The following is a 27,634-nucleotide window of genomic DNA, read 5'->3' on the forward strand; positions in this document are numbered from 1 at the left end:
TAGCATATGTGAAATTAAGGCATTTTTATATATAAAGGTATCCCATTTTGGTACATCATTTCAGACATCCAAGTCCAAGGACCTACAGAAACATTACACAACAAAACATACCAGTAAGAGGGGGTTTATGTGAATGCAGGCTGCTGGGTATGCTGACAATTAACTTATGCTCTGGAATTGGAAGTACATCTTCAGGTTTCCTGTTGTACAAATCAAAACAAGGAGAGAAGTATGAGAATGAATACCAGCAAATGCAATGCTGCAGCTCTCACAGGGCTACTTCAGATGGGAGCTAACACACAATGTTTACAGTTTGCCTAAGGGAAGTTAAATGTTGCTTGGCCATAATATATAAAAGGACAGTTTATGAAACCACTGAGGCTTTAGAAAAAACACAGTTAACAACAGCCATACAAAGCCATTGAGAACAAACTCAATACATATAGTCCTGAATGCTTTGTTGGGTATAAAAGCACCAGCATCCCCAAAATGGCATCAGCCTACACCAAGGACTCATGGTCCAAGAGAACCTGTCAGCTAAGGAAGCCCTGTCCACACTTTTCTCTGAGCCAGTTCCTCAACACAGACAGATATAAAAAACACGCAAAGGTTTCCATCTTTAATCTCACTAAAGCACTCCCTTATCCCAAAGCTACTAAGGCTTTTTTTTCTTAAGTCCGTGATCAGCCAAAAAATGATGCCAAGAGAAGATCTGGGGACAATTATATTGTATTACAAACCTAGCAGCCTAAAAAAAAAAAAAAAAACAACAACCAAACCCAAAACATTTACCATAAATATCCTGGCATACCTTAAACCTTCTTCTGTATCTCCTTCAACTCTCCCCAATACAAGAACTTCATACGGCTTTTTGTGTAAAGAATCCAAAGGCAATACAAATTCTCCAGCTCTAGTGATCTGACACAAAGGAGTTAAAAATACACAGTGGAAGATTTTCATATCCAATTTTTTCAAGACTTTTTTTTTTTTTATAAAAAGGAAGATACTGATGACACCATACCTTTCAAACACAAAAGCACACGGTAGTAAGCAGACAAATTATAAGAATACAAAGCATCATAGTGCAAGCCCTCTCAGTCTCCAAAAAAGCAACAAAACCAAACTGAGAAACTGAGAACTTACTTTTACCCAGTGCCACTCAGCAAGCGTTTTCACAGACCAATGAGGATAAAGTTCATCCTTAACAAAACGTAAGTGCTTCTGTCTATTAGTCACCCATGTGACTACAAGACAATTTGGAACAGCTAGTGCTGGTACAGGAATCTGCTTGATTTGCCATGAAGGTAAGTGGCTGTATCTATATGGCAATACAGTGAGAAAGCAAGTTAGCATATACCAAACAAAAACTGAAAAGCAACACACATACAGAAGTTACACAGGCAAGATGTTTCAAGGAAAAATAAAAATGCATCAAGACTGACACCCAGTGGCCGAATCTGATGGGTTCTGATATAAAATTATTAGTGTACTTAAGTTTTACTGAGCAGAAAATTTCACTACATTTCTACTGTTCCCCCAAATAAAGTATTATGAGTTGTGATTCTGAAGAAGTCTAAAAGCTCACATTTAGTTTAAGAACTATCATATGTAATTCAACACTCTCATCTTTAAACCAGAACAGAGCTATTTAGTGAAAAGTAGCTCTGTAGTCTATGTAACATTATTTGCTTTTCATAGAAAGCAATCTCTCTTCTGAATGAAAATTACAAGTGAGTCATTTACAAGTGCAACACTAATTTCACTGGCAAGTTAAAAGGTCATAAAAGAGTTATCACTCTTGAATTATTTGCAGAAGTTATACAGTATTTTTAAATTACCATTTATGGTAAAAGTTCTCTAGGTTATTCAGAACAGTTGTGCACATTTTTGAGCTAACTGTATGCTACACTGGTGAATACAGTATGTTTTCCAGATTCTGCTCTGTTCTACCATTTTTCTTATGATGCTACTTTACACTGTTAGTGAGCTGCAATTCTTACAACGTACATGTTGCAGCATCAAAAACATTGGTATGCTCCTGGAATCAACAGCCACCATCTGTGTACCTGGGATCCCTGTACCATGCAACAGCAAGAAACAGGTAACAAGGATAAAATTAAAAATACCTCCTGGACTAGAATGCCCAGAGAAAACAAGATGCACAGCACAGATGCGAAAGGCTTAACAAAGATTAGCCATCAACAAGGTAACCAACAGCAGAGATAGATCTTCCACATTTTGCCTTTATTTTGTAAGGGAGAGAGGGTCTTTCTAGCTAATTCATGCTTGCGAATAACTAGAATTTTCCTCTAGGTAACTTAACGTAGTTAAGACACTTAAGACACTAAGAATGAGTTTAACTCAGGGGTTTCTAAAGGTTTCTGTAGGGCTTTCAAAGTAGAACCTACTAATCAGTCTCTGCATCCTCAAATTAAGTCTTCATAACAAGCTTCCAAAGACATTATTCTAGAAAGTTGTAAGGCTGCATTTCCTGTCTGCCCTTCTTTCACATGGATACAATTCTGTGGTAATCAAGAGAGCTCCACTGGCATAAGCCTGATGTTACTCAGTGGAGAAGAAAGCCCATAAAATTTTAAGTTAATGACTTCATAAAGTACAGTACTCAAAGTTCCTATTGCACTTGAGGATTTTACTGCTGCATTATCACTTTCTTCTACCCATCAGACTGAAGCTCAAACTAAAAAAATTTAAAACCTAAAACTTTCTGATAGGACTTGAGTCCTGGAAATACTTTCATTTATCTAGCTTTATCCCCACTAGACGAACCATATTAATTTCAAATTAATACCTGCACCGTCTGGGCCTTACAAAACAGTTGACTCCAGACTTTCCTTATAAGTCTCAAGGACTAACATTCTCTCACCGGCTAGGTAATTTAAGATCTACTCTTGCAAATATTTTGTATGCAAAGTATCCAAGCCATTTCAGTGAAAAATCATTTCATAGACCTGAAGGTAGCCACATGACAAAATATTTGGTAGTTTAACCTACAGTCTCACAGTTATATCGATCCTGGATTGTATTAATATTAATCACCCCTTATAAGCTAAGATGACATTTTATTTTACTACAAAATTTACCTGTTACTCCTTTTAATGGACTTGTTCTCCCATGGTGGATCAATCACAATTACGTCATATTTTTTCTTGTCTGAGAATTAAAATTAAAAAAAAAAAAGCAGCCAGTAAGTTAGTTTTAAAATAAATCTACTAGTTAAAACTGATATGCAGCAGAACGGCCACTTTTTTCTGTTCTTTCCAAATAAGAACTTAAAAGGCTTCTAGCATGCTTGTTTTAATTCAGAATTTGAACATCTTGGGGACTTTCAGAAAAAAACTGGTAACAGTGCAAGCCTCAAAGACGAAAATTTCTCTGAGGTTCCTAACGTAAGCAATGTAACAAGGCACCCAGCTGAGTGAAAGGCTGATCCTGCCCTGTTTGATCTTTCAGCAGGCCAGCTGGTACACACAGAGCTCCATACCAGCCCTGGGAAACTGTTTTACTCTATTGGTGGTGAAGAGAGACAGAGCAAGATCCAGCATATGAAATGGAAATTAATGGAGAAGAGAACTGGAAGTTTTCATGGAAGAAGATGGGTTTACTTAAGTTGGAAGTAGTAAGATACAGGACATATCCACGAAAAAACAGGACTCTCCAATTTTATTTTTTCTACAGAACATATTTGTTCCTTCATTGAGTCTGATGCTAAATATTTAAATAGCTAGTAAATACAACAGCTTAATATTTAATGCCTGTTAATGTGCTTTCTACGTCTTATTCCTTTATTAACATTGGAGGTGATATCCTCACGGTGGGTTGACCAGCAAGAAATACCTATCTTTTGGCAGGTAAAAGGAAAGAAGAAAAATTATATTAAAATCCAACAGTAGAATTCCTCAAAAACAAAAGTCTAAAGTCATGGCATTATATTAACTCTCACTGTTGGTTACTTCAAAAACATTTTCTCAGATTTCTTGGACTGCTCTCTGACCTCTGGAAGAATCCAAACTTGCTGTATGCAAGCTGTGCATAGCGATAGCACAGGATGGTGATCTTCCTTCTTTCATACCGTTGAAAACAGCTAACTGCTTAAATTCCAGACTTCAAATATAAAATTATTATTTGGATAATAAGATTCCACCTTCTGCATGTCACCTTAATAAAAAAAATTTAAAAAAATAAGTGAATATACAAGTTGCATATTAGAAGGGAGGAAACACATGTAAGCAGCAAATCTAAAATTACTGATTAGAGAGCAAAGCAGTAATCCTCAGCTCTTTTTCACAGGCAACATCTTTCCTGTAAGACTGTCTGATGCAGATTAGCTGCTGCTGTTAATAACAACAAAGGTCAAATTGAAAGCTAATGAAATTGTGAAGTACAGCAAAGACTGCCACATATTGTCAGCTTAAAGCTTTCTGTATGGTCCGTTAAGGGTAGGGATACTGGCTTGGATAACTTTTGATTTACTTTTACAGAGTAATCATTAACTCTAAAAAAATCCCACTATTTCCTTGTCACTGATTTTGGCTTAAGCCAGTACTCTCAGCTGTGAAACGTAGCAGCTAAGAAGTCAACTCACATTTGCTACTCATGGCCTTGCTCAAGTGTCACTAACCTTCAGCTGGGTGCAGCAGCCTCTCAAATTATTATCTTCTCTGGGGGACACTGAATTTGGTTTCACCATCAGTTTATGCCAATCTAAATAGACCCTGCCACTGAACAGGATGGATCTCTAAGGGACCCCTTGCTTTAAGGCACATAATAACATCCCTCTTCCATGGACTAATCTAGCTAAAAACCAAGACAGCAGGAACACCACCCCAGCAGCATGCATGGATTTACCCATGTTAAAGCCTCACCCTGTGGAGAGACCCAGCAGCATAGCAAGCCCCAATGTTATGCATTTACATGGCTTCTATACTAACAGGGACTCAGAACATGTTCACAAACTGTCATATTTTGGCTGAGATTTTTAAAGGAGCTTCCTGAGCTCCTAACCACTCAAGATTCCTTTGAAAACTCACCTATTTGCACAACTGAAAGCTTGCAGCAGCATTTCCTATGAGTTTGATGCTGTATATTAAAATCTGTTCACTGAGTCCTTAGCCATCTTGACATTAACTGCCCTTCTCAGGCATGAGAGAAGTGGTCAATTCCAATGCCTAAAGATACTTACAGTTCAGCAGGGGCTGTAAACATGAAATATCAGATAAGAGGAAACTGCTTTTTGGTGGCACCAAGTACTTCTGCCCCATTAACACAACTATCTTTGCACAGTTTGAGCTGTTTTCTGTAACACACGAAAGCAGGTCCTGCTCTGGAATCGAGATTTCATCATCTAGCACATGTACAGCTTGATGGTCACTTTCATTCACATCTGGAAACTGCTTTGCCATTTCACATAACTCAGCCAACCCACAGCCAATGTGTCCAGGAACAACATTCTTCCTGCAATTCAGTTCTGCCGTAGTGTGGTGAAGAAAACCACTTTTGAGTCCTTCTTGGACTAAATGCAAAGTGCCTTCCCAAATGAGCTTCCTGACCTGTATGGTCATACAGAATCAAGAGAAAAAGAAATGATCTTTCAAGTATCTTCTTGATCAAGGAATGCAAGAGAAACCAAAACTTTTCAATCTGCAGAGTGGGAAAAGGATGCTTTCCAGACACTGAGATCACTGACAAAATCTACAAGGGCATGACAATAAGGGTATGCTAACTTTCGTTGTTGGGGGTTTTTTTGTAAAAAAAATAAAAATTAGATACCTGGAGAAAGAAAGAGAGACTACCAAATAAACCAATATTCTACCAATAGAGGTAGAATATTATTGTTGTTCCAAACAAACATAAATTTCAAAGCAATAATTTGAAGTTAAAATTCTAATCCAATTTCAAGTTACTGTACTTTTAATTGAGACATATATTGGAATTCAAAAATCAGTATTTTCCCACATTTTAGTTCACTTCAAAAAAACAGTAGTTTGTGCATTTTAAAAGTACTACAGAAGTACAATCAGTAAATCAAATTAAATTAGAATTTGGTTTTGAAACTTTTATAAGTGACACAGCCCTCAAACAATCTGCCAGTGAGACCAGGAAGACAAGATTCTTGGATCTATATACACACTCATTCACTTCCACACCCTCCCTTTGCAAAATTTAGAGACCTAGTTCATTCCTAAATTATTGAGCCTCTGTGAGTTTTAATTATCAGGCAATTTTGTTCATTCACAATAGCAATACTGACAGTTACAGTGGCTTTATCAAAGATTTCAAATACTTATCATGGTTTCTAAAACTCCTGATTATGGAATCCTCAACTTTACAAGATGTTTTTACAAAATACTCTATAATTGTTACATGCACTGCACCCTGCACCCCTATTAATTTTGAAGTTGTAATAATTTCCTTAACAGTGCCACCATCTACATATCTGAGATTTTTTAGTACCTAGGTTTGTGACAGTAAAAGTTTATACTGCTTTAACAGAATTAATAAAGATACCTTTAGAAATGCTAGAAGTCGTACAGTCGAATTAATGCAGAAAGCTTTTCTTCCTACACCCATCTGTTAATTTGCAGGTGGACAAAGCCTCTTGACTGTCAAGTAATTTAAACAGTAGTTTTAACAATGGCTGCTTTTATTTTAATACAAAATATTAAAAAATATTTTGTAGTGCTCCCTATTCATAAGTGGATATAACACCTGCTTTCACTGGCAAACACAAATTTGGGTTTTTCTGTAAACTATTCTAAAGATACAAATAACTGCCAAAATAATGTGAATTGACTTGCAGAACTACAACCTTTAACACTACAAATACAATAAAAAACCCGATACATTCTAATCTGTGAATGGTATCAGAGGCTAACTGGGATGACAGATTTTTCAAAACTATGTCTTTTTTGCATATTCACCAAAAATAATTTAGAATTACACAGGCCTCTAAGACGTCAAATTTATCTTCATTTCTTCCAACATTCCTACTGTTGAATGCCTGTATTTTGGCTTAAATATTTTCATACTCATAAACCTGTTTGATGTTGAATTTCAAACTTCTCTCCTTCAGCACGATTCTGCACATGCATAGCTTATTCACAACAATAATTACAGGATCTCTACACTGTATCACAGCAAATTGTACATGTTTACTACAAAACTGCTGTCGTGTAAAAGAAGGAAAATTTAGTCATTTAAATATAGTCCAAGAGGAATAGAATTAAACAAGAAGTCCAAAATGACTAACGCCATCAGGAAAGAAAGCAAGTTTAAGCCATAGTTCGGGTTCATGTCACTATTTAGGAAATGAATAAGAATATATCAAACACCATCCGAAGATTACACTTCTAGGATTGACTAGCATGCCCCAGTTTAATTCAGTCACAGCTTTACCAGTACATCACTGGTGTGAGCCTAAATAGAGGCTTGAATTCTAAATCATTCATGATGCTTTAAGTATGACAATATAAAATGTTAGAGGAAAAACTCACTCTTGTTAGCAGAAGACATCTTGGAGCACATTTGGTCAGAGAAGCTTTGAACAACTTCAGTACAGTATCCTGATATACTAAAGATGAGTTTGTCTTCAGAACAGGTTACACTGCTTATTTCAAATCAGTCACCTCCTGTTCAACTAATAGCTCCTCACTATACGACACTCAGTTATCCATAACAGTAAAAGATGTTTTGTGAACGCAGTTTCCAGCTCTTTGAAATGTCTCACCTGCAGTTTTAGGTCTACTTTGTGTCACATGTATCTACACAGATTATACATTCTCTGTATACACTTAGTCATTTAAGAACTGGAGAAATGGCTTTCCTGTTAGCTGAACAAGGTACAAAAACACAAATTGTTGTTTGCAACCACATCTTGCACTCTGTATGTGCCCAAATTCAGGTATCACGTACTCACAAAATAATACCTTAGTTCACTTACCTTTGAATGGTATTCTAAAGCATCCAGTTCACCTTGGTTGAATACACTTTTCCTTTTACGTTTCTGCAGAATGAGCAAACAATGAAAAAAAAAAATAACCCATATTACTCCATGATTAAAGGGGAAAAAAAATGAAACATGCCTAACTTAAAAATTAACTTTTTTAAAAGCAGAAGAAGCTTTCCATCTCTTTTCTATCACAAGTCCAATAAGTAAAAAGATGATCTCAAATGCCAAGACTGCTGTAGGCATACTCAAGGTACACAGGCTTAAAGCTGTGCTATGTCACTCATGGCACTGGGATCTGATGGTATCTAGTGCACACCACAGTTCACATTCATGCCTCCTTCAGGCCTATACTAGAAAGTGTTTGTTCAGCTGTCAAGTGCAGTTTACCAATAACAGGAGAAAATTAACTATGTCTTCACAATTACATTTGTTGGTTTAGACCTGCAACTCCTATTTTGGTCCATAAGAAACAGTACTGAACAATCAACATATTGAAAGTAAATTCATACTGTCCTTCACTCCTCCTTAATCTGTACAATCTTGACAGCTACCACAGTTTCAGCCTAAACCCCTGACCACAACCAATGTCAGAAGATTTTGTGAGCAAATCACTGCTTTCAAGTCTTGGTGATACAAGAGCTATTTACTTTTAAAAAGAAAAAAAAGTAAGCATCTATAGTGAAAAACAAGAAAGAATTTGAAAAACAGAATGCTAGTTAATCCTTACAAACAGTTAATAAGACATGGCCTTGGGAGAAGGAACAGACACCACAAATAAATCAAGCTAAGAAATAACAAGATAAGCTCAATGAGAACCAAAACAGTTAACAAGACCAAACAAAAAATTACTTGATCTATGTATGAACTATCCTAATCAGCATACTGAAAGATCCATCCCTGAGCAAAGAGAGCCCCTACTAACAAAGCCCCCTCCCCACAGGACATGCACAGTGAACAAAAAAAAAAAAAAAACAACACTGTATCTTTAAATGGAGACAAGGCTTGTAAGAACCAATGAGAAACAGTGTGACTAAACACAATTGTAAACAATTGTTCAAAGCCTATAAAATGTTTTACTATGTGTTAAGAGGTGCGCTAGCTTTGTGGATTTAATACCTAGCACCCATCTCTATGCAGAAAACAAGCATCTAGACTCTGTGTGTGGCCCAGCTCTTGCACACTGGGTGAAGAACCCAGATTTGGGGTAACAATGGGATGCATGTTATTGATACAAGTGACACAAGAATATCCTCACCAGTGCTTACATTTTCGGTGCATCTTTAAATCTACTGCGGTGAAGTTCCTGCTCTCCTACATAACCTCTGGACATTGAAATAAGCAAGAAAATGTTAGCAGTATATTATTTACCAGGGGATTACTGCAGTTTACTGCATTAGAGAGAACATACCTTCCTAGCACTGGCAACAGAATCTCCAATGCCACTCTTGGTTCCTTCTTGGTGTTCCTCTCTGTTGCTGTTGGCCTTAATATTTGTGAGACTCAACTCAGGACACCCCTGCCACAGCTGCTCCTCAAGAGCTGAAGCTATATGGGGCTTAGAAATATCAAAGAACTCCTCCCGAAACACGTATTTCATTTTTACAGTTTTAATTTCTGTTTCTGTTGGATCTCCAGGTCCAGGAATAGGACCATTTCTTGATGAGGTGGTAGCAACGGTAGAAGTAGCACGACAATCTCCAGTAGATGTGCCAGAAGTATTCTTGTGCCTGGCATCATCAGGGTATGCAAAGGAGTCACAGATCTCATAGCCACACTGGTTGATGAAAGAGAGATGATCCACGAGCCACCCGGCTGTCAGCCGATGTACCACAGACATCATGGGTCCTCTTTTCAGGAAGAAAAATCAACTCCCTGAAACTGTTGCTGACAACCGTATGCACTTCCTGGAGCAAACACCTGCTGTGCAAACTTGTTTAAGAGTTCAATTTTCAGAATTATCGCACCTATGTTTCCACAGGCAGTTCCATGCACATGCAGGACACACTGCAAACCCTTCTGACTTCAGCTGTTTTCCCCATTATGACTTGTTCCATCTCTATTTCACTTACTTATAGTAAGCAAGTTTTAACTAAGGTTCTATAATTTCATATAGTACACTTTAAGCTGACTCATTTAACAAGTTAGAAAATGGCACGACGCCACTGCAACTGTATAAAACAAGGCCTGATACCACAGCACCCAGGAGCAGCAACACAAACGCAGGCGCAGCCGCACCACCAGCCGGCAGAGGCCGAGCCCCGGTGCCCGCAAGCACGCAGGGCCTGGGAGCTCGGGTTCCTCCCCGTCCCCGTCCCACGGCCCTGCGCTGCTCGGCGGGACGAGCAGCCTGAGGGGGGAGCAGCCTCCTCACCGCCGCGGCCCGCCGAGCCGCAGCGAAGGGGCTGCTCTGAACCCGGTGCGCGGGGCTCGGCACGGCGGCCCCAAGCCGTTACAGAGCCGGGCAGGCCGGGGGCTGTCCTCCGACCTTCCCTCGCTACGGGCAGGGAAAAACCCCAGGGCTTGCCACAGCGCGGCACCACCTCACACACTTACCACCGCCATCTTGCTGCCCAGCCCCAAGCTCAGCGCCTAAGGGCCCGCGGGGCGGGGGGCGGGCGGAAGTGACGACAGGCCCCCGTGCCCCTTCACTCCTCATCCTGCTCCTTCGTCGCTCCGCTGTGACGGTCGCGCTGCGTGACGTAGTCGGCGGGCGGATTTGAAATTGAGAGGAAGGTGGCGGCGCCGTTAACGGTGAGGGGTGGGCTGTTGGGATGGTGCTCTCCGTGGCGCGGGGCGTTCCCGCCGAGGGGTCGGGCGGCTGTGAGGTGGGTCGGGGCAGAGCCGGAGCTGTGAGGGGCGCTGGGCTGAAAACTGACTGTTCAAACGCGCTTTGAATGCGGGGGGATGTAGTTGTGCCCAGGTCTGCCGCGCTCCTACCTTTTTCTCTTTTTCTGCTGGCGCGTTGACTCTAGCAAACTCTGCTTTTAAACTAAAATTTTGGCATATTTATAACAAGAATTCCCTCTGCGGTGGATTCCTGGTAAAGTAATGGAAGAACGTGGCATCTTCCCCAGGGAAAATGAGGTCTTGGATAAACTGCCTAGTGAGTTGGGCCAGAGCTAAACTTCTGTCGTGGTTTGCAAGAAGTGGAACTAGAAGCGTGGTCTTGAAACGCAATTCATATTGATAATGTGTTTTGGTAACATTTGTACTAAAGGTTTTTTGGTTAGCTATAATCTAGTTACTTGAGCCCACCCCACAAATAAAATAGATCTTCTGTAGAGGGCAAAAGCTGGAATTTTTTGCAGAGTTGATTGTATTTGCTTCAAAATCCTACTTGATACCACTGTGGTAACAGTTCAGTACTTCCAGACTGATTTATATTTTGTGTGTATAGTTTGAAGCTATAGCATCTCAGAATAGGTGATTACTATTGTGTTATTCCAGTTATTGTGCTATGGTACTGTGACACATCATTTGCAAAGTCAACAAGCAGGCTCAGAATTAGTGAGTAAGGACCAGGCGGGTGGCTGAAGTGTTAGAAACAGTCGTCATTTTGGTGTGACCTTCCTTGTAGCTGACTGGGCTGAAAAACTTGTCAAGCTGTTTTGCTTTTGGAACCTGTAGGTTAGAAATGACCAGGTATAAATAAAGGCAAAACATTAAGTTTGCAACAAGCACTGGCAATTTCATCAATAAAACTGTTAATTTGAAAGGCTGTAGCTGTTGCTACATAGTTCTGGAGTCTGACATACAACTTTTTTTTTCTATTCACTTTTTTTCGCTATCCAATATTTCTGGATACTGTCTGTCACACTGGTTGGTCCAAAGTACAGCCCTATTGCCTATTCTGACCCTTTAAAAAGTCATTGTATTGTTTAAAAAAAAACAAATACCCTTGGATCCTGGATTTTCCAATACTGACAGATTGTGATTTATGGTTTAGTCACAATGAGACGAAGCTCAATTATTGCCGGAAGCAGCGGTCGTCAATCTATGATGGCACTGAGAGTGCAGGACAGCAACAAGATGGGCCTTCAAACACCTCAGATGTAAGTGCTGCTGATCATCTTGCTAAGAATAAGTATGTAAATCTAATTCTGAAGAGACTGTAGTGTGTTTGAGTGTATGAGTAGCAGCTGGAAAAAAATGGGAAAAGCGAGAAGAAAATTTGCGCTAAAGGATATTTGCACAAGTGCTTCGGTTCTGCCAAATAACTTCCTTAATCTGTTTGTATACCTGTGACACATTCCAAATTCTAACGCTTTGGTTTTTTACGTATTTCTTAGGAGGTGAGTGAGTGTATGTGTGTATGAAGTGTATACTTAGCTTCTTGCAGAAATAGTTTTGATAATGGGCAAATACATTAAAATCAGTTGACTTTTCTAAGACACTGCTATGCTGAAGATCTGGCTATAAGGCTTACGTGCTTGTGCTTATAGTTTTCTTACATGACCAAAAGATGAAATTATAGAAATAGTCACTTGAATCATTCTCCCTATCCCTCAGGAAGGACAGAGGTACGTTTGGGAAGCTGAGCATGAGCAAACCTACATCTGGAACTTCAGAAAGAAAAGTCAGCTTTTTTGGGAAGAGGTATTGGTAACTTTAGATCTCTGTACTGTAAATTAAAACAATAACAGTCCTGCATAATTTTTAATTTTTCTCTCTTGACAGAGTTTCATTATAGGGAGTGATGGTTTTGAGGCCAGTAGACCTTCAGGTCTGCCTTTCGCCACTCTGATTACTCAACAATAATGCTGTGGAGTAGGAATTGCTTTGAGAGCTGTTCTTCGTCTTGGGAATGATATGCACTGCAGACCTTAAATGCTCCTCAATACATTTGCCTGTTTAAGGAAGAACAATATCTCCAGTACATTCTGCCTTAGTTTCCTCTTCTCACTGAGATGCAAACCTTCCAAAATTCTGCAGTCTTTCAGCTGAGTTCATGACTTTCTGTGTTCTGATGTCTTGCAGGTTATCTTCTTTCCTAGGACCCGGCTGTTGCAGCAATCTATTCCTTTTAAATATTCCTTAAATATTTTAGTCCTTATTTTCAGTCACCTATATCATTATGTTTCTTCATCTTTGGGGCATTATTCTGCTCTGTAAAACTCCATTTCTTTCAATAAACTCAAGAAAATGCTATCTAGGTTGCAGTAAAATCCCTCTGTATGTGTGCATCATGGTTTCCAGGTTGATGTTGGTTTTCCTATCATCCTAAATAAAAAGAAGCCTTCAGGCATCTCTTTGCATGACAAACGCAAAAGAAACATAAAAATAGCAATTGTAGTCACTTAAACATTGAGAGTTTTTCTTTATACATATTGTTATAAAAACTGTATTTATTTTTTGTTCTTAGAACTAGTGGGGCTGGAGGTTCACGCAACAGTCAGTATGGTGTGTTTGGTACAGAAAAGATCAAGGACCCCAGGCCACTTCATGACAAGGCATTCATCCAACAGTGTATCAAGCAGCTTTGTGAGGTAACTTATTAACATATTCTAAACGTATGTTGTAAGGCATAAAGATACTAATTGAAATATTTTTTTCCATTATTTCAACGTTGTGTTTTTAGTGACTAATATGCCATGTTTCTTTTCCTTAGTTTCTTGCTGAGAATGGTTACGTCCATAATATTTCGATGAAATCACTACAGTCTCCATCAGTTAAGGACTTCTTAAAAATCTTCACTTTTATCTATGGATTTCTTTGCCCTTCTTATGAACTGCCTAACTCAAAATTTGAAGAGGAAATTCCTAGAGTTTTTAAAGAGCTTGGGTAAGATCATTATTGTTAGACTGTTGTGCTAAATGGGTACAGTTAGGAATTTAAAAGCTAAGAATTCTGCATGATACCTGAGGAGAACGAATAGGCTTCTTTATTCAGATAAGACTCTGAAGTTACGATGTTGTGATTATTGTTTCACTTTTGTTTAGCTGTTAAGTTCACTCTCTGATTCTCAGACTCTACTATACACTTTATATTTGAACTTCCAGAACCATGGGCTGTTGGAAGCTTGCTTTGTAATGTAAAATCTAATTGATTATCTTTATTTCTGTTAAACTTTGAAAGACAGACACATATTTTTTTTGACAGACTGTTCTGATTCAATCTGTTAAAATCCAAGAACTAAAAACCAATTTCAGGATGATGGATCCAGTTCATTTAGTTAAAAATCATTTTTCCTGTGATTTCTTTCTTTCTGCTTTCAAAGCAGGGGTGGAAATAACAAAAATTACCACTAAGGTGCAAAAAACACAAACTAGCTGCTTGCTTTACTTTTCTCGTGTTCAGTAAGTGTTTGAAATCATTAATGCACCTACACTTCCCAAGAAAGAAAATCCTTTGCCTGTTGATAACAGTGATTTTCAATCTCATTAAAGGAAAGTGTGTTGCTTCTGTAGATTTGAGCCCATGATAGTGTCAAAGTGCTAGGGCTCCTTATATGTAGGTATAAATCTGTTTTGTTGACTTCTCAGAACTTAATAAAATTGTATTTTAATCTATGACATTTGAAGCTGCTGACCTAGCCACCTAGCCAAAATGTTGAAAAGGAATTTGCTCTCAAGAGACTTTACTCTGCTGTACCAATAATGTAACCCTGGATAAAAAGACTTATTTTGAGAACTCTCTTTAAATTGTCTTTTGAGAGCTAGAAAATGTATCCAAATCATTAATTTTAAAAAATTCTTAGGCCAAATGGCTCATGAGTACTTATTTAGAACTATTAGTTTATTGGTAGCTTCTTGTCCTATGTACTTAAATTAACTTTGGGCAGCTGTCAGTCTAAAGATGGAATAAAATCTGCACTTACGTCTTCCTTGATCTGTAAAAGATTTTGAGAGAACATCTTTAAATAGCAGTATAGACTTTTATAGCCTTTGTGTGTTCAATATTTATAGGTAGTGTTAATACTTTGATATGCAGCTGTTCTGAAATTATTTTCTGTAATTGCATGACATTAAGCTGATTATCAGCTGCTTTTCTGTTTTCAAAGTGCATTTGACCCAATAAGCAAGATTCTTGCCCTCTAAGAACAAAACCCCTATGTATCAGTTTGTTTTCATGTGTTAAGAAATCCTTCAGGCTCGCACACCCAGTTTGGATGTCTAAAAATGATCCGTTGGACTATTACTCCCTCTTTTGTATTTGCTTTGCCTTTGAGGTCTTCCCCTTACCATGCATCACCTCATGGTAGCAGGGCACCCACTTCTTTTCCTTAGTACTGCAGTGCTCATCTCTCCCCCTATAGTAGCTTCAGAAAGAGAAAGACCGATCTGGCTGCTACCAAAACCAAGGCAACATACTAAGCTGAATAGGACGGGGCTAAGGAGCATATGAAGGGATAGTTTGTGCTTTTTTTTGCATGAGACCTTCATTGTTCCTCATCTTTGGATATGCAAAAAAACCAGTACCTTTCTTTTAATCATTTCTTCAATAGCTAGCTGGTTGAGGGAGGTGATTGTTCCACTCTGTGCTGCTCTGGTGTGGCCTCATCTCAAGTACTGTGTCCAGTTTTGGGCATCTCAATATAAGGAGGACATCAAACTATTAGAATGTGTCCAGAGGGTGACGAAGATAGTGAAAGGTCTTGAGGGCAGGAATAATGAGGAGTGGCTGATGTCACTTGGTTTGTTTAGCCTGGAGAAGAGAAGGCTAGGGGATGACCTTATCGAAGTGTACAACTTCCTCAAGGAGGGCAGTGGAGGGGGAGGTGCTGATCTCTTGCTGATGACCAGTGGTAGGATATGAGGAAATGGAATAAAGCTGTGTCAGGGGAAGTTCAGTTTGGACATTAGGGAAAGGCTCTTCACCAAGCAGGTGGTTGGTCACTGGAGCAGGCTTGCCAGGGAAGTAGCCATGGCACCAAGCCTGTCAGAGTTCAGGGAGCATCTGGATTATGCTCTTAGTCATATGGTTTAGTTTTAGGTAGTCCTGTGAGGGGCTGGGAGTTGGACATGATGATCCTTATGGTCCCTTGCAACTTGAGATATTCTATGAATCACAAAATGAGAAACCCATGATAATTCAATACAATAGTGCTATAAGAACTCAGCTGATCTCCTTTGATGTACAGGATAAAGTACAATTGAGTTTGTTCTTCCTTCTATGCCTTGATCTGTGTGTAAAAACATGCTGGTTTTTCATCACTGTTTGCCACAGCTATTAAAAATGTGTTTTCTTTGCCCTTGTAGGTACCCCTTTCCTTTGTCAAAAAGCTCCATGTACACAGTGGGAGCACCACACACGTGGCCTCAGATTGTGACAGCTTTGGTTTGGTTAATCGATTGTGTCAAGGTAGCATTTGTCTTCTTTAAGCCATGCATTTCCACTTTTCAGGCTGGAACGTTAGTTTCAATACATATCTCAAATGCTTAAAAATCTTTGATGTTTATGTGAAGAAAGGTGTGTGTTCTTACCTGCCATCTGGTAGCTAGCCCTTAGCCTTACTTTTAGCAACTTTTAAACTGAGTTTTTAATATTACATTATGGTAATTTTTTTAAAAAACCGTGCACTGGATAAATTTGTGTATGAGAAAGGGGGGGGAAATGATGACTTATACACACATAAAAATATGAAATGTTAAAGGGTGTAATCATGTATTTTTTTCAGTGCAGATCTTCTGGTGACATCTACTATTTTCTCATAAATTTGAAGTCTAAGGATGGAATTTTCAATAGCAATCATTCAAGAGTCCTGTAATTGTACAGAGTGGGGAGGGTTGTGTTTGGGTTTTTTTTGTTTGGTTGGGGTTTTTTTTTAATAGTGGTAACTCTTTGTTGCTGCCAGCTCAGGTCTGAGCAAAGTTTGGAATCTGTGACAGAAGTTCACCACTGCTGAATAGGGCACACATGAAAATCCCATCCTTTATACTGAAGAGACACATTGGGCTCAGCAAGGCAGTTTGGCAGTGTTGAATGTCCAGTTAATGCCTCTTCATCTGTGCTTTTAGTCAATTTAACACAAGCTTATTACCCTGATGGTGATTGGTCACATTCTGAAGCAGCACCATTGCACAATGCTTGCTGAAATCCTAATCCCATGTTGCTCTGCTGTTTATCATTAGCATTAAACTAATATGAAAACTAATGGAGATCTTCACACTTGTTCTTTGTATGTACACCTGTTCCTTTCAGTTGTATGTTGCCATGAAGGAAAATTCACCATCATTTGATGATGGCCAGAACTGGGGAGGTGAGACGGACGATGGAATTATACATAATAAGGTACCATAGAAAGTAAACTATCATCAGACTTGTTCAACTGAATATTGCTGTATGCTGTAACAAAAGAATTTAAATATACAACACAATTTTAAGTGTATTTGTATGTTCTGTTCAGTTGTATATTCACAGAGTTCTCTAGGAAGTACAGTAGCATTACATAAAAAGCCTGATCAAATTGTTTCCTGCGTAGGCATCATGGCCAGTCCATTGGTGAAGACTGGGTATTAAACTGAAATGCCTTATTCTCTGAGCTGCTACTGTTTCTGTTCTTTGTGGAGAAAGAGTCATTATGCTGTTTGTTTATTGATTTGGTAGGGTATCAGGTATATTTCTCTTTAGCATTTGAGTCTTCTAAGGTTAATAGCAGTAAAGTGTAAAGACTGACTTAATTATAAACGTGGTGGCTCCTGCCAATATCTACTCAGTTTACCATTTGAAAATTGGTCATTACGTTTAATTTCCAACCCACAAAACAGGGTGGCAATGTAATTCAGGTACTTAAAAATCCAGCGGATTTCTTTTTTTCTAATTTATCATAGATTATTAGTACTATTCAGATTTAACCCACAACAGATGTTTGGAATGAGTTGTATGATGTGCCAGAATATTTAATCGGATAATTGCAAAAATCAAACTAAATCAGAATTTTGAACTAAGGTTACAAACCTGACAGTTAACAAGTAAAAATGGTTTTAAGGTAAATGTGTGCTTTTACACTGATACTTTTAAAATTGTTTTCAGCTTTTCATGGACTACTCTGTGAAGTGCTATGAGCACTTCATGAAAGGGAATGATACTTTTGAAGAATTTGATGCAGAAGTGCAGTCAAAATTAAGTAAGTTTTCCTGTTTTAATAAAGTATTTGTGTTACTGGTTTCTTTTCTCCTAGCATCAGTTTTGCTCAGTTTACAAGTGAAAGTGATCTAAGGTAAGAAACCTGAAATTCTCAAGTATCTCTGTTACTTTGACTTTATTTTTTATGCATTATTACTAGTAGACAGATGGGTCAAGCTCTATGAGCTGTACCTGTGCAACCTTATTGTTTTAAGTGGTGCTTTGATAGAAAAGCAGTACAGAGTTTTTCAGACAGAAATTCCATCTATGCAGGTGACTCTTGTCTGTGTCTGACAAAGTTAGCCATTAGAAAAAGAAAAGTATTACCAGAGAATGCACATCTGATGAGTAAGAAAGTTCAGCTTCTACAAGGTCTGAAAACAGTCTGCAAGAGTTCCAAACTCTGTTGTGAAGGTTCCCACATAGGGTTTGGCATGCACCTGTGTTTGTCTTCAGGCAGGTGGAAAATTACAAATCTTTGAGTCATTAATTTCCATCACCCACAGAAATACAAACAGAATATGAGAACAAGGAGGAAAAGTAGTTCTTGCTTTTTGTGCCCTTCTGTAAAAAGCCAGACTAAGGAGACTTCTGTTGCAAGCTGGAGCCATCAGCTGGAGATGAAACATAACTATGACTGTTACTAGAGACTGGCGTGATTACTTTTTCCTACTAATGTTTGGCAAAAACTGAGGGAAGTGAGGGAAAAGATGTCTCAAGAGGCATGGAAGTATGTGGATGAGAAAGGAGTACATAAATCAGACTACCTTGTGAAGCTGGAACAGATGACACTTACCTAACAATCACTACCCTGTAGTGTGGACTGTATGACAGTTTAGAAACTGACCTTGCAGGAGTGATTTTGAGCTCTTTTATGATAAAAGGACTGAAAAAACTATTTTTTTTTGCTTGTTTTTCTTTGTAATGAAAGTGAGTGTTTTATGGGTTTGTTGGGGGGTGGGGGGGTGGAGGGGTGTTGTTTTTTTAGTTTAAAATAATTGTCCAGATAATGGGTATTTACTATGGTGAAGCTAAAGCGCAGATATTCAGATTAGGTGATGATATTCAATGAGATTAATTTGTAAACACACACCCTTTTTTTTTATATTCCCCCTCCCCCAGAGGATTTATTTCATATAGATGAATTCCAGATAGAAGGTTTAGTAGCTGACAACAAAAGACTTCATGAAGAAATTGCAAGACTAGAAAAAGAAAAGGAAAGCGAGCCGGTTAGTAAATTGTGTCTATGCTTTGTTTATATGGCGAGTTGAATTTTCTATTCTTGACCATAATTGTCATTATTACATGAACATACTGATGATACATTACAACAAATGGAAAATTATTTCCAGTGCTCTATGATATTTTAATTAAGCCGGGTTATTGCAGACTCTGTACTGTTACAGTACAAGGCTTTTACTGTGGAGTCTTAAGCACTGATATCATGAAGGTATTTTCAGGTAGTGAGATCTTGCATTGACAGAAATATTAATAAAATACTTGAAACACTTTTTTTTTCTCTGAACTTCAACATTATCTTTCCAAAGGTGGTATGAGAACTTCATAGGGCATGAAAGCATGGAGTTCAGTGGTAACAATGTATTTTAGAAAAAAAATTTTTGTAGAAGATGGATTCTGCTTTTAATATATCATAAGTTTAAAAATGGTTTAGTGGCTGTGCAGCTGACAAATTGAGACTCCTGCCTACTGTGCAAAATGTGCTGCTTGTATTCCCAGCTTTCCTTGCCCTTAGTTTTAACTACTTTTTGTGTATTACTATACTGAAGTTATTAATTACCTGTAGTAAGAACTTTCTTAATGCAATACCTAATGTAAATCAAAGACTTAATGCTGAAATGCAAGAATTAAGGTACAAACCATCCTTTAGCCTTTTTTGTTATTTTAAAGATGCTTAACTTGATTTAGCTCTCACAGAGATAAACATTTAATAATGTTCTTTAATTTTATATTTATATTATTGAAGTTAATAAATTACCTTATTGTTTTGTCTGGAAGGTAAGATCATTATTTTAGATTAATATAATAGTGGTTGTTCTTTCCACCATTTACTAGGATCGTAGAGTATCATTACGAAAGCTGAAATCATCTCTTCAAGGAGATGTCCAGAAATACCAGGCTTATTTGGCTAATCTGGCATCTCTTATAGCCAACCTTGATCAAAAAATGGAAGGTGTTAATGAAGAAGTTGAGAGAGCAGGTAAGAAGGCCTCAGTCGCAAATGGCATAGTGAAACTAGAAATAGGTTTAAAATAATTGTAATTCTCCGATTCAGGACAGAGTGACATACTTAGTGTATTATCGTGCTGCAAGTAAACTTTCCAAAATGGATTGCTAGTGAAGAGATTTTATTTTTTTTTGGTTGATAGCTGTTTGTACACCAGAGTAATGAACCACACATCATTTACTTCTAAAAGTACAGAGATATTAAGTTTAGCTATATATGTTATATAAATGTTTTGTGAACTTAGAAATGGAAGTGGAAGCAATGAAGCAGGAGAATGCCCGGCTCCAGCACGTCTTCGATAACCAAAAGTACTCTGTTGCGGACATAGAGAGAATAAATCATGAGAGAAATGAATTACAGCAAACCATTAACAAGCTGACTAAGGAAGTGGAAGAAGAAGAACATCAGCTGTGGAATGAAGAGCTAAAATATGCCAGAAATAAAGAGACGGTATGTGAAAACCCTACAACACCGAGAGATGGCTATCAGTTTTCATGATGCAAGCTTAAACCTGGCATTTGGATTATTGTTAACTTCTTTCCTAAATAATTTAACAACAGTATAGATATGTCTTAGCAGGCTAAAGTGACAAGCATGTCTTCTGTTTACAGTCTCTGAAAAAATGGGGGAAGTTGCCCCTTTTCTGATATAATCATAATATAAATGTGTTCGGGTTTTTTTCTGCATCATAAGGGGGACAGCTGACAGCACCACTATCAGCTCTCACTGTTAGAGCATCAAGAGCTTTGATAACATTAGCTTTGAAATTACTTTGATAACATTAGCCTGAAATTACCTGTGTTAAAATTTCATAGCAAGGAAGCAATGCAACACTAGTGCTTTGAATCAGTATCTCTGCATGCATTTGGGGCCAGCTTGGTCCTTATGTAGTTCTAACAGATTTTAAGGTCAAATTCTATTCCCTCAAACAGAATTAAAAGATGTGGTCCTGTAAGTAGTGGGATTTAAAAGCTTCTGCTTTGCTAGATGGAAAACTAAAGAGGTTTCAAATATGTTTTGCATTTGATAGGTTTACCCTTTACCAAGCACTTAATATTAAATTCCTTATACTGTGCAAGTTTGAAGCACAAAAAAACTTGAAAAAATACTTATATTTTTTGTGTTTGCATATAACTGACACTCATTAATTAGAAAATAGAGCATTTAATAAACTTTGTTTAGAGGTATGTTCAAGTTAGTTTGTATTAGGATGTGTGGCTATGTGGCATTTCCTGTCAAAACTAATGAGAGAATGCATATCAACATGATGACTGATCATTTAAATTATTTGTATTCTTTCCAAGCATGTTTTTCTTTCCCTATCAACTAATCCTCAAAAAGTTAAGGCAGGAAAAAATATGGCAGATGAGTAGGGAAAACCACAGGTGAAACCATTCAGTCTCACCCATTCACACTGAGAAACCTTGCAGAGCAAACTCTGAAAGAATCATAAACCAACACTTAATCCAACAATGCAAACTGCTGGACTGTCAATACATACAGCTGTTGCATACTGTGGCATGACATGGAATCATGTAACTCAAACCTGTTTAAAGTACTATATGAATACTTTTGTCAAAGCTTTTCACTTTAGTTCCTCTATGATTTTTGCCCTTTTCTCTGAACAGATCGAAATGCAGCTAGCAGAGTATCATAAACTGGCTCGGAAGCTGAAATTAATTCCAGTAAGTGCAGAGAATTCCAAAGGCCATGACTTTGAGATTCAGTTTAATCCGGAGGCAGGACCAAATTGCCTAGTCAAATGCACTCAGATCAAGGTAAGGAGATTTAACACTGAATGTTTCTGTTACCACTCATTAAAAAAATGTGTTTCCTTAGAAATGTTGGAAAGGTCTCTCAACCTTCCCATGAAACTTCATTGAAAAGCTTGATTCATTATCATAACTACATTATAGTATAGGAAGGAAATTCAGTATTGGAAGGTACAGCAGCCTAAATAAAAATGGGAGAGGGAAAAGGCGTACTGGGGTACATCTTAGTTCAAACTAACAAACTGCATTAGCCAGATTTTCTTGTATGTGTATTACAGACTTCCCTTACGGAGATCCTAAACCAGACTGAGGAAGAAATTGGGAAAGCTACTCAACGGAAAATGTCTTTGGAAGAAACCTTGGAACAGGTGTGTTAGTAAAGGAAGATTAGGACTAAGATACCACAATGTGACCAATGGCTGCTATGAAGAAAGTGAATGCTATCCCAGCTTGGCCCAGTTTAAATATTTCTGGGCTACCAGGTGTTGTTTGTGACAGTACGGATTTACGTTTGAATTCTTTTTGAATTGTATTTTCTTGGACATGTTTTCATTCTAGGTGAATGTAATGGTAGCGGACAAGAAAAGCAGCGTGAAAATGCTGAAAGAGGAAGCTGAAAAACTGGATGATCTTTACCATCAGAAGCTTAAGGTAGAACTTCTTTCAGTTTGATGACAATTAATTCTTAATTATATTGATCTTTGTATATATACATAAATTTTTGGTTTGTATTTTCATTTTTTTGGACCTCTGCCCTTGCTTCCTTTCATTTCTCTTACAGGATTCTCATTCTTTTCAGAAATATGAGTGCTACCTTAAGTGAGTCAGTCTTCAGTTTCTCTTAAGACAATCTGGCATCATACCTTGGCAAATCCTGTAAATCATAAGCTACTATATCCAGTAATAAAAGCAGTGGCAATCATCTCCTTACCTCGGGATGTCTCAAAGCATGGGCTTGAAGGAGGTCTTAAATTAACAGAATTTGCCCTGTTTGTTCAGTTCATATATAATAAATACACTTACAGTTTAATGTTTAATCACATTAAAAACTAAGGAAAACATTATTTAACTAAAAGCACATTAAATGTTTTAAAGCTATAAAACTGTTGTTTTCTTTGGGTTTTTCCCCAGTGCAGGAGCTGACCCTGTCTTTTTCCTCACTTCTAGTTTAACAACAAAATACGGCTCTCTCAGTTAACAACTAAGTGGCTGCTTCAGTACCTCCCGGCTTCTCTAACACCATGGTTTTGGTGGGGCTGTGGTGCCCAGGAGAAAAATGCTTTTTGAACTAAGCTTGTATTTAATAGATCTGCTCTTTCAAATCCAAACTCCTTTGCTATAACCATGAATGGTTATATATAACCATGAAGGGTTACTTCATTGCTAATACCTGCTTAGGTGGCTGAAAGCAATTCATTTCGTTTATTGCTTTCAAAAACACCTGAAATTTAGCTTTTGATCTGGGCTGTTGCATAGGCTTTTCTCTTAAGATGAGCTCATAGAATATCCAGTTGCAACTGGATGATTATAAGAAGACATGATCGTTAAAATGCTATCCATAAGACTTCAGTATTAAAATTATTTTTAAATTATGATGTTTCAGTAATTTGCCAGAATTTCTTTTTTATTTGATGGTGGAATTTAGTTTGGTTTTGTGCATTTAATTGTGTTAAGTGTAGTGTTAACAGTGTCATTCTCCTCTGAGAGATGTTTACTTACATTTTGTCCTTATCTTTCAGACACAAAAAGGAAAAACAATTTTCTTACTCAAATGTGATTGTATTTTTTAAAGCTAGAAACAGTTGTTCTTGATGTTCCATTTCTAAGCTATTTAAAATATGTAAATAACACTTTGAGATGAATTTTGGAGGGAAAATAGCTGTAACACAGACCTTGAAATATGGTTAGAGAATTGAAGGGAAGATTAGGCTAGTTTTGGGTGGAAGATACAGAAAATGACTGAAATATTAGGTCTGAGGGGGTGTCCTTGGGGGTTTTTTAGTTCTGAGTTTGGAGTTACTTGTGAATTCTGAATTCAAGTATTAGGATGTAATAAGGTAATATAAAGGAGAAAAAAATCCTAATTATTCCTGACTTATGCAATTTATTTTTATTTGTTTCCTCTGATGTTTACAGGAGGCAGAAGAGGAAGAGCAAAAATGTGCAAATGAACAGGAATTGTTAGAGAAGCATAAACAATTACTTGAGAGTGGTGTCAATGAAGGTCTCAGTGAAGCCACAAATGAATTACATGATCTTCAACGACAGTAAGGCCCATAACTTCAAGTTTTAGGTTTTTTGTGTTTTAAGGACAAAAGCATTTTCTTGAATTCTAACATAAAATTCTTTGGTGAGCAGGTATGTATCTCAGTATATTAGTTATACAAATTCGCAATTGAAAGATGTTTCTCTTTGACACTTTATATTTTGCTAGAATACATCTGCTGCATCAGAACAGTTTTCCACATAATTTTTTCATATATGTGGTTGTAATAAGGAAATTAGTTTGTTTCCAAACGTATGTGACAGCTACATTTTACACTCTAAACTCTGGAAAGACTATACTGACTCTATTTGGACTCTAAGGTACTTTGTTTCTTACCAGTTAGCACCATATGCTCCTTTTTCTTCTAAGCTGAGTATTAATATACAAATCTAACTTGGTTCAGCTTAATACTAATGAAAATATCATGTTAAACATGATATATCAGACTTGGTGAAGTGATTGTTTTAGATGTCAGGAATTTTATAATTACAGACATGACTTTCTGAATGTCTTTACTTTTTAGATACCAAGTTGTTATGCAAACAACAACAGAAGAGAGCAGAAAAGCTGGTGATAACTTGAATCGTCTTTTAGAAGTGATTGCTACTCATGTAGTATCTATAGAGGTAAGCTAAAATTTGATAATCAGAATGAAATCTTTCTAGACGTATTTGCAACTGCAGTTAAACACATGGAAATTAGAACTTATTCCTTCCAATAAAGTATCAGTTATTTAGTGCTGCTGCACTGAGTCTGTGGGACAAAACCTTTGGTATAAATAATCAGAACTGATTGTTAAATTTCAGCAGTAACATCCTGTCAGATTTAATCTGCTTCTGGTAGACATCTTTTGGAGAAGTGTTTAACTGAAATCACTTAACATGTGCAATGACTGCTTAAAATGCTTTAACAGAACCAGTACAGTAGAGACCATGATAGTTCTAATGAACTTTTGGTAACTCTTTTCTAGAAATATCTAGATGAACAGAATGCAAAAATTGACAGAGACTATGAAGAATTCATGTCTGAAGATCTATTGTCAACCTTGACCAGAATTCTAGACAGTTATACAAAGAAGGCTGAAAGTCTGTGATTACCAAAAGGGTGAAAATGAAAATTTTGCATTTCTGAAGCTCTGGTATAGTGCCTTCTAAAAAGATGGGTACTTCCTGCATTTAGCAGTGAAACTGATTTTAAGTGTAAGGAAATGTTTATAAACTTCCTTTTGTTTTGACACAAATACATTTAAGAATTAAACTATATATTTGCATTTTTCTAAAAAAGGCTTTGCTTACACTTCCTCCTTGCAATACATTACATATAATTACATTTGTGACAAGACAACTGTGGGAAAAGCTGAATCTCATTTTTTCTTTATAATCAAATAATTTGTGCTCTTCTAAGAATATTAGTAAGACAAGACTACAGTTAACCTGTTAAAAAAAAAAACAAGACAGTGGACTTAAAAACAGAACTGCAAGTGACAGCACAAATGCAGAGGGTACTGACAACCTGAAATACTGCTACTTAAAAATAACCAGTGGGTTTTGTAAACATTAAGATTGCTAAACACTTCTGTAAACAGGTAAGATTTGCTGAAGAAGTTACACTTTCCTTTCTGGAGTACAGTTTGTGTATTTCGTAATATATGTACCTATTTAGTGCACATGCATGACAGTGCACATCCTTCCCCAAGCCTTTCTTTTAGTAGCAACACCAAATATAAACGTCTCAGTCTTCCGCTTGTTCCATGAATCTATGAAACTGCCCAGAGACCGCTCTTACATGAGTTAAGAATTTTTTTAACAAAAACCTATCTGAAAAGATGAGCAGCAGTTATACAGTAGTCTAGCAGTAGTTATACAGTTTGAAAGCAAAGTCCTGCCTCTAACTTAACTGCTCACAGGCCCAGATGAAACTCACTGTACTTGTTAAATATGTATATCAGAGATAGCTCTAAGTAGAACAACATATAAATTCTGGGAATTAAGCTAATCACTTGTATCCAACATTAGCCAAATCTACATCAAAATGGTCTACAATGAGTCTGCATTCTTGTTAGACCAGTTGAACAGACTCTATTTGATTTTATTTTTTTTCTCCTTCAGGAAAGTAGCAGTAAAATTAGGTATACATTTTTTTTCAAAGTATTTGCAATGAAGATCCCCATACACTATCTCTTGAACTTGTACTCCCTTGTTCAGTGCTATGTGGAAGTAGTACCTTCTTATCTACTCTGTATATACCTTGTCTTTAAAAAAAAAAAAAGACACTTAAGTCTTGGATAGTTTAGTTTATGAGGTATTTCCTAATAAAAGTATTGAAGTATGTGAGAGTTTTTAAAGAGTTCAGTGATGAGTATCACTGATTCAAATATACAATGATAAAAACAACTTTGCAGTCTGTTCAAAAGTTCTTAGTAGCTGATAGCTAAATGAAGTTGTCCTTAATATTGCGTATAACTATAGAATTGGAATGAAACGCAGATCCCTACAACAAACTTAAGTTGAACCATCTGAACAGAGGCTGCAAATAAAAACTGGATTGTCTTTAATTCTAGGCTATTTTTGCAGAGCATATATAAAACTCAGTTGTTCTTAACGTAGTGTGTGAACCTTCTGGCTCTGGTATGAGTATTTTATTTCAGATACTTAATTAAAGCCATTATTATCATAGCTTCTAACTTTCTGTTCTTTTGTGTTGTACTCCAGAAGTTTAATATGACAGCTATGAAAGTTTTCTAACAGGTGGATAGTACTTCTGCTTTCTTCTGTTGTCCTCTTTTATACAAACTCTTACATTTTTTTCTGTTACAGCCTAGTCATTATCAAATGTGTTCCTTCTCTTTAGAAGCTTTTTTGTGATCTTTCTAATATTTTTGTTATCTAAAGCAATATTCTAATAAAGCAAAACTGTGAACCATACAAAATAATCACTTTATTTTTAAATATGTGCTTATTTATGGGTTATGCTCTCTTGGCTGCCTGATACCTGTTTGTTTCTGCTTCTGTAACTAGCTGTTCTTGTGTTTATTAGTATCTGCAGGTTCTTTGCCATGTGGAGTAGTCAGTTGACTTGAGTAAATGAAAGCAAAATAAATTTAATTTCCAAGGACCAATACTAACCCAGTGGGAATGGGTTAAAGAATCAAGGTTCACAAAGACCTTCCTTCATGTACTGGCAAATGTGATATTTTGAAATTGAAGTAGTCTGAGTAATGAAAAGTCCACATTTGTAATGTTGGCAATGTGTTTTTGTTATTGGGCTGAACTATTGGTCTGTGTGTCAGTTAAACTGAATTGACTTTAGAACCAGCTTGG

General features: G+C 37.2%; 2 protein-coding genes across 13 annotated transcripts in view; one reads left to right on the forward strand and one right to left on the reverse strand.

The window, feature by feature from the left end:
• Nucleotides 1-10,584, reverse strand: part of METTL4 (methyltransferase 4, N6-adenosine) — a 37,762-nt gene extending 27,178 nt beyond the window's left edge. For 8 of the 10 annotated variants that reach the window (XR_008820509.1, XR_008820510.1, XR_008820511.1 and 5 more), the window contains exons 1-7: nt 9,375-10,513; nt 7,958-8,020; nt 5,201-5,567; nt 3,102-3,171; nt 1,144-1,318; nt 812-918; nt 112-200 (exon numbers count right to left, since the gene is read on the reverse strand). Coding sequence is in view for 7 of the 10 variants with exons in the window: in XM_056330059.1 (XP_056186034.1) it covers nt 112-200; nt 812-918; nt 1,144-1,318; nt 3,102-3,171; nt 5,201-5,567; nt 7,958-8,020; nt 9,375-9,806 (1,303 nt within the window). In the remaining 3 variants the exon portion in view is untranslated. The other 2 variants (XM_056330057.1, XM_056330056.1) reach the window with 2 other exon arrangements.
• Nucleotides 10,585-10,628: 44 nt separating this feature from the next.
• Nucleotides 10,629-27,556, forward strand: NDC80 (NDC80 kinetochore complex component). 3 transcript variants are annotated; one of them, XM_056330052.1, is made up of 17 exons: nt 10,629-10,717; nt 11,913-12,018; nt 12,476-12,562; nt 13,329-13,452; nt 13,575-13,747; nt 16,165-16,267; nt 17,108-17,197; nt 17,939-18,032; nt 19,154-19,260; nt 20,105-20,249; nt 20,521-20,726; nt 21,905-22,054; nt 22,327-22,416; nt 22,607-22,699; nt 24,185-24,315; nt 24,838-24,940; nt 25,285-27,556. In XM_056330052.1, exons 2-17 carry the CDS (start codon nt 11,918-11,920, stop codon nt 25,405-25,407), a joined length of 1,920 nt encoding a protein of 639 aa, XP_056186027.1. In that variant the 5' UTR covers nt 10,629-10,717; nt 11,913-11,917; the 3' UTR covers nt 25,408-27,556. The 3 variants fall into 3 exon arrangements, with proteins under 3 accessions (XP_056186027.1, XP_056186029.1, XP_056186028.1); XM_056330054.1 differs by lacking the exon at nt 10,629-10,717 and adding an exon at nt 10,726-10,791; XM_056330053.1 differs by lacking the exon at nt 10,629-10,717 and adding an exon at nt 11,415-11,473.
• The last annotated feature ends 78 nt before the right edge of the window (nt 27,557-27,634 follow it).

The sequence above is a fragment of the Falco biarmicus genome, chromosome 3, assembly GCF_023638135.1.
Source record: "Falco biarmicus isolate bFalBia1 chromosome 3, bFalBia1.pri, whole genome shotgun sequence".
Classification (NCBI taxonomy): Eukaryota; Metazoa; Chordata; class Aves; order Falconiformes; family Falconidae; genus Falco; species Falco biarmicus.

Coding starts and splice junctions, on each gene's coding strand:
- NDC80 (XM_056330052.1), top strand. CDS start 11,918: ATGAGACGAAGCTCAATTATTGCCGGAAGCAGCGGTCGTCAATCTATG. Junction 12,019..12,475: donor GGCCTTCAAACACCTCAGAT/GTAAGTGCTGCT, acceptor CCTATCCCTCAG/GAAGGACAGAGGTACGTTTG. Junction 12,563..13,328: donor GTCAGCTTTTTTGGGAAGAG/GTATTGGTAACT, acceptor TTTTGTTCTTAG/AACTAGTGGGGCTGGAGGTT.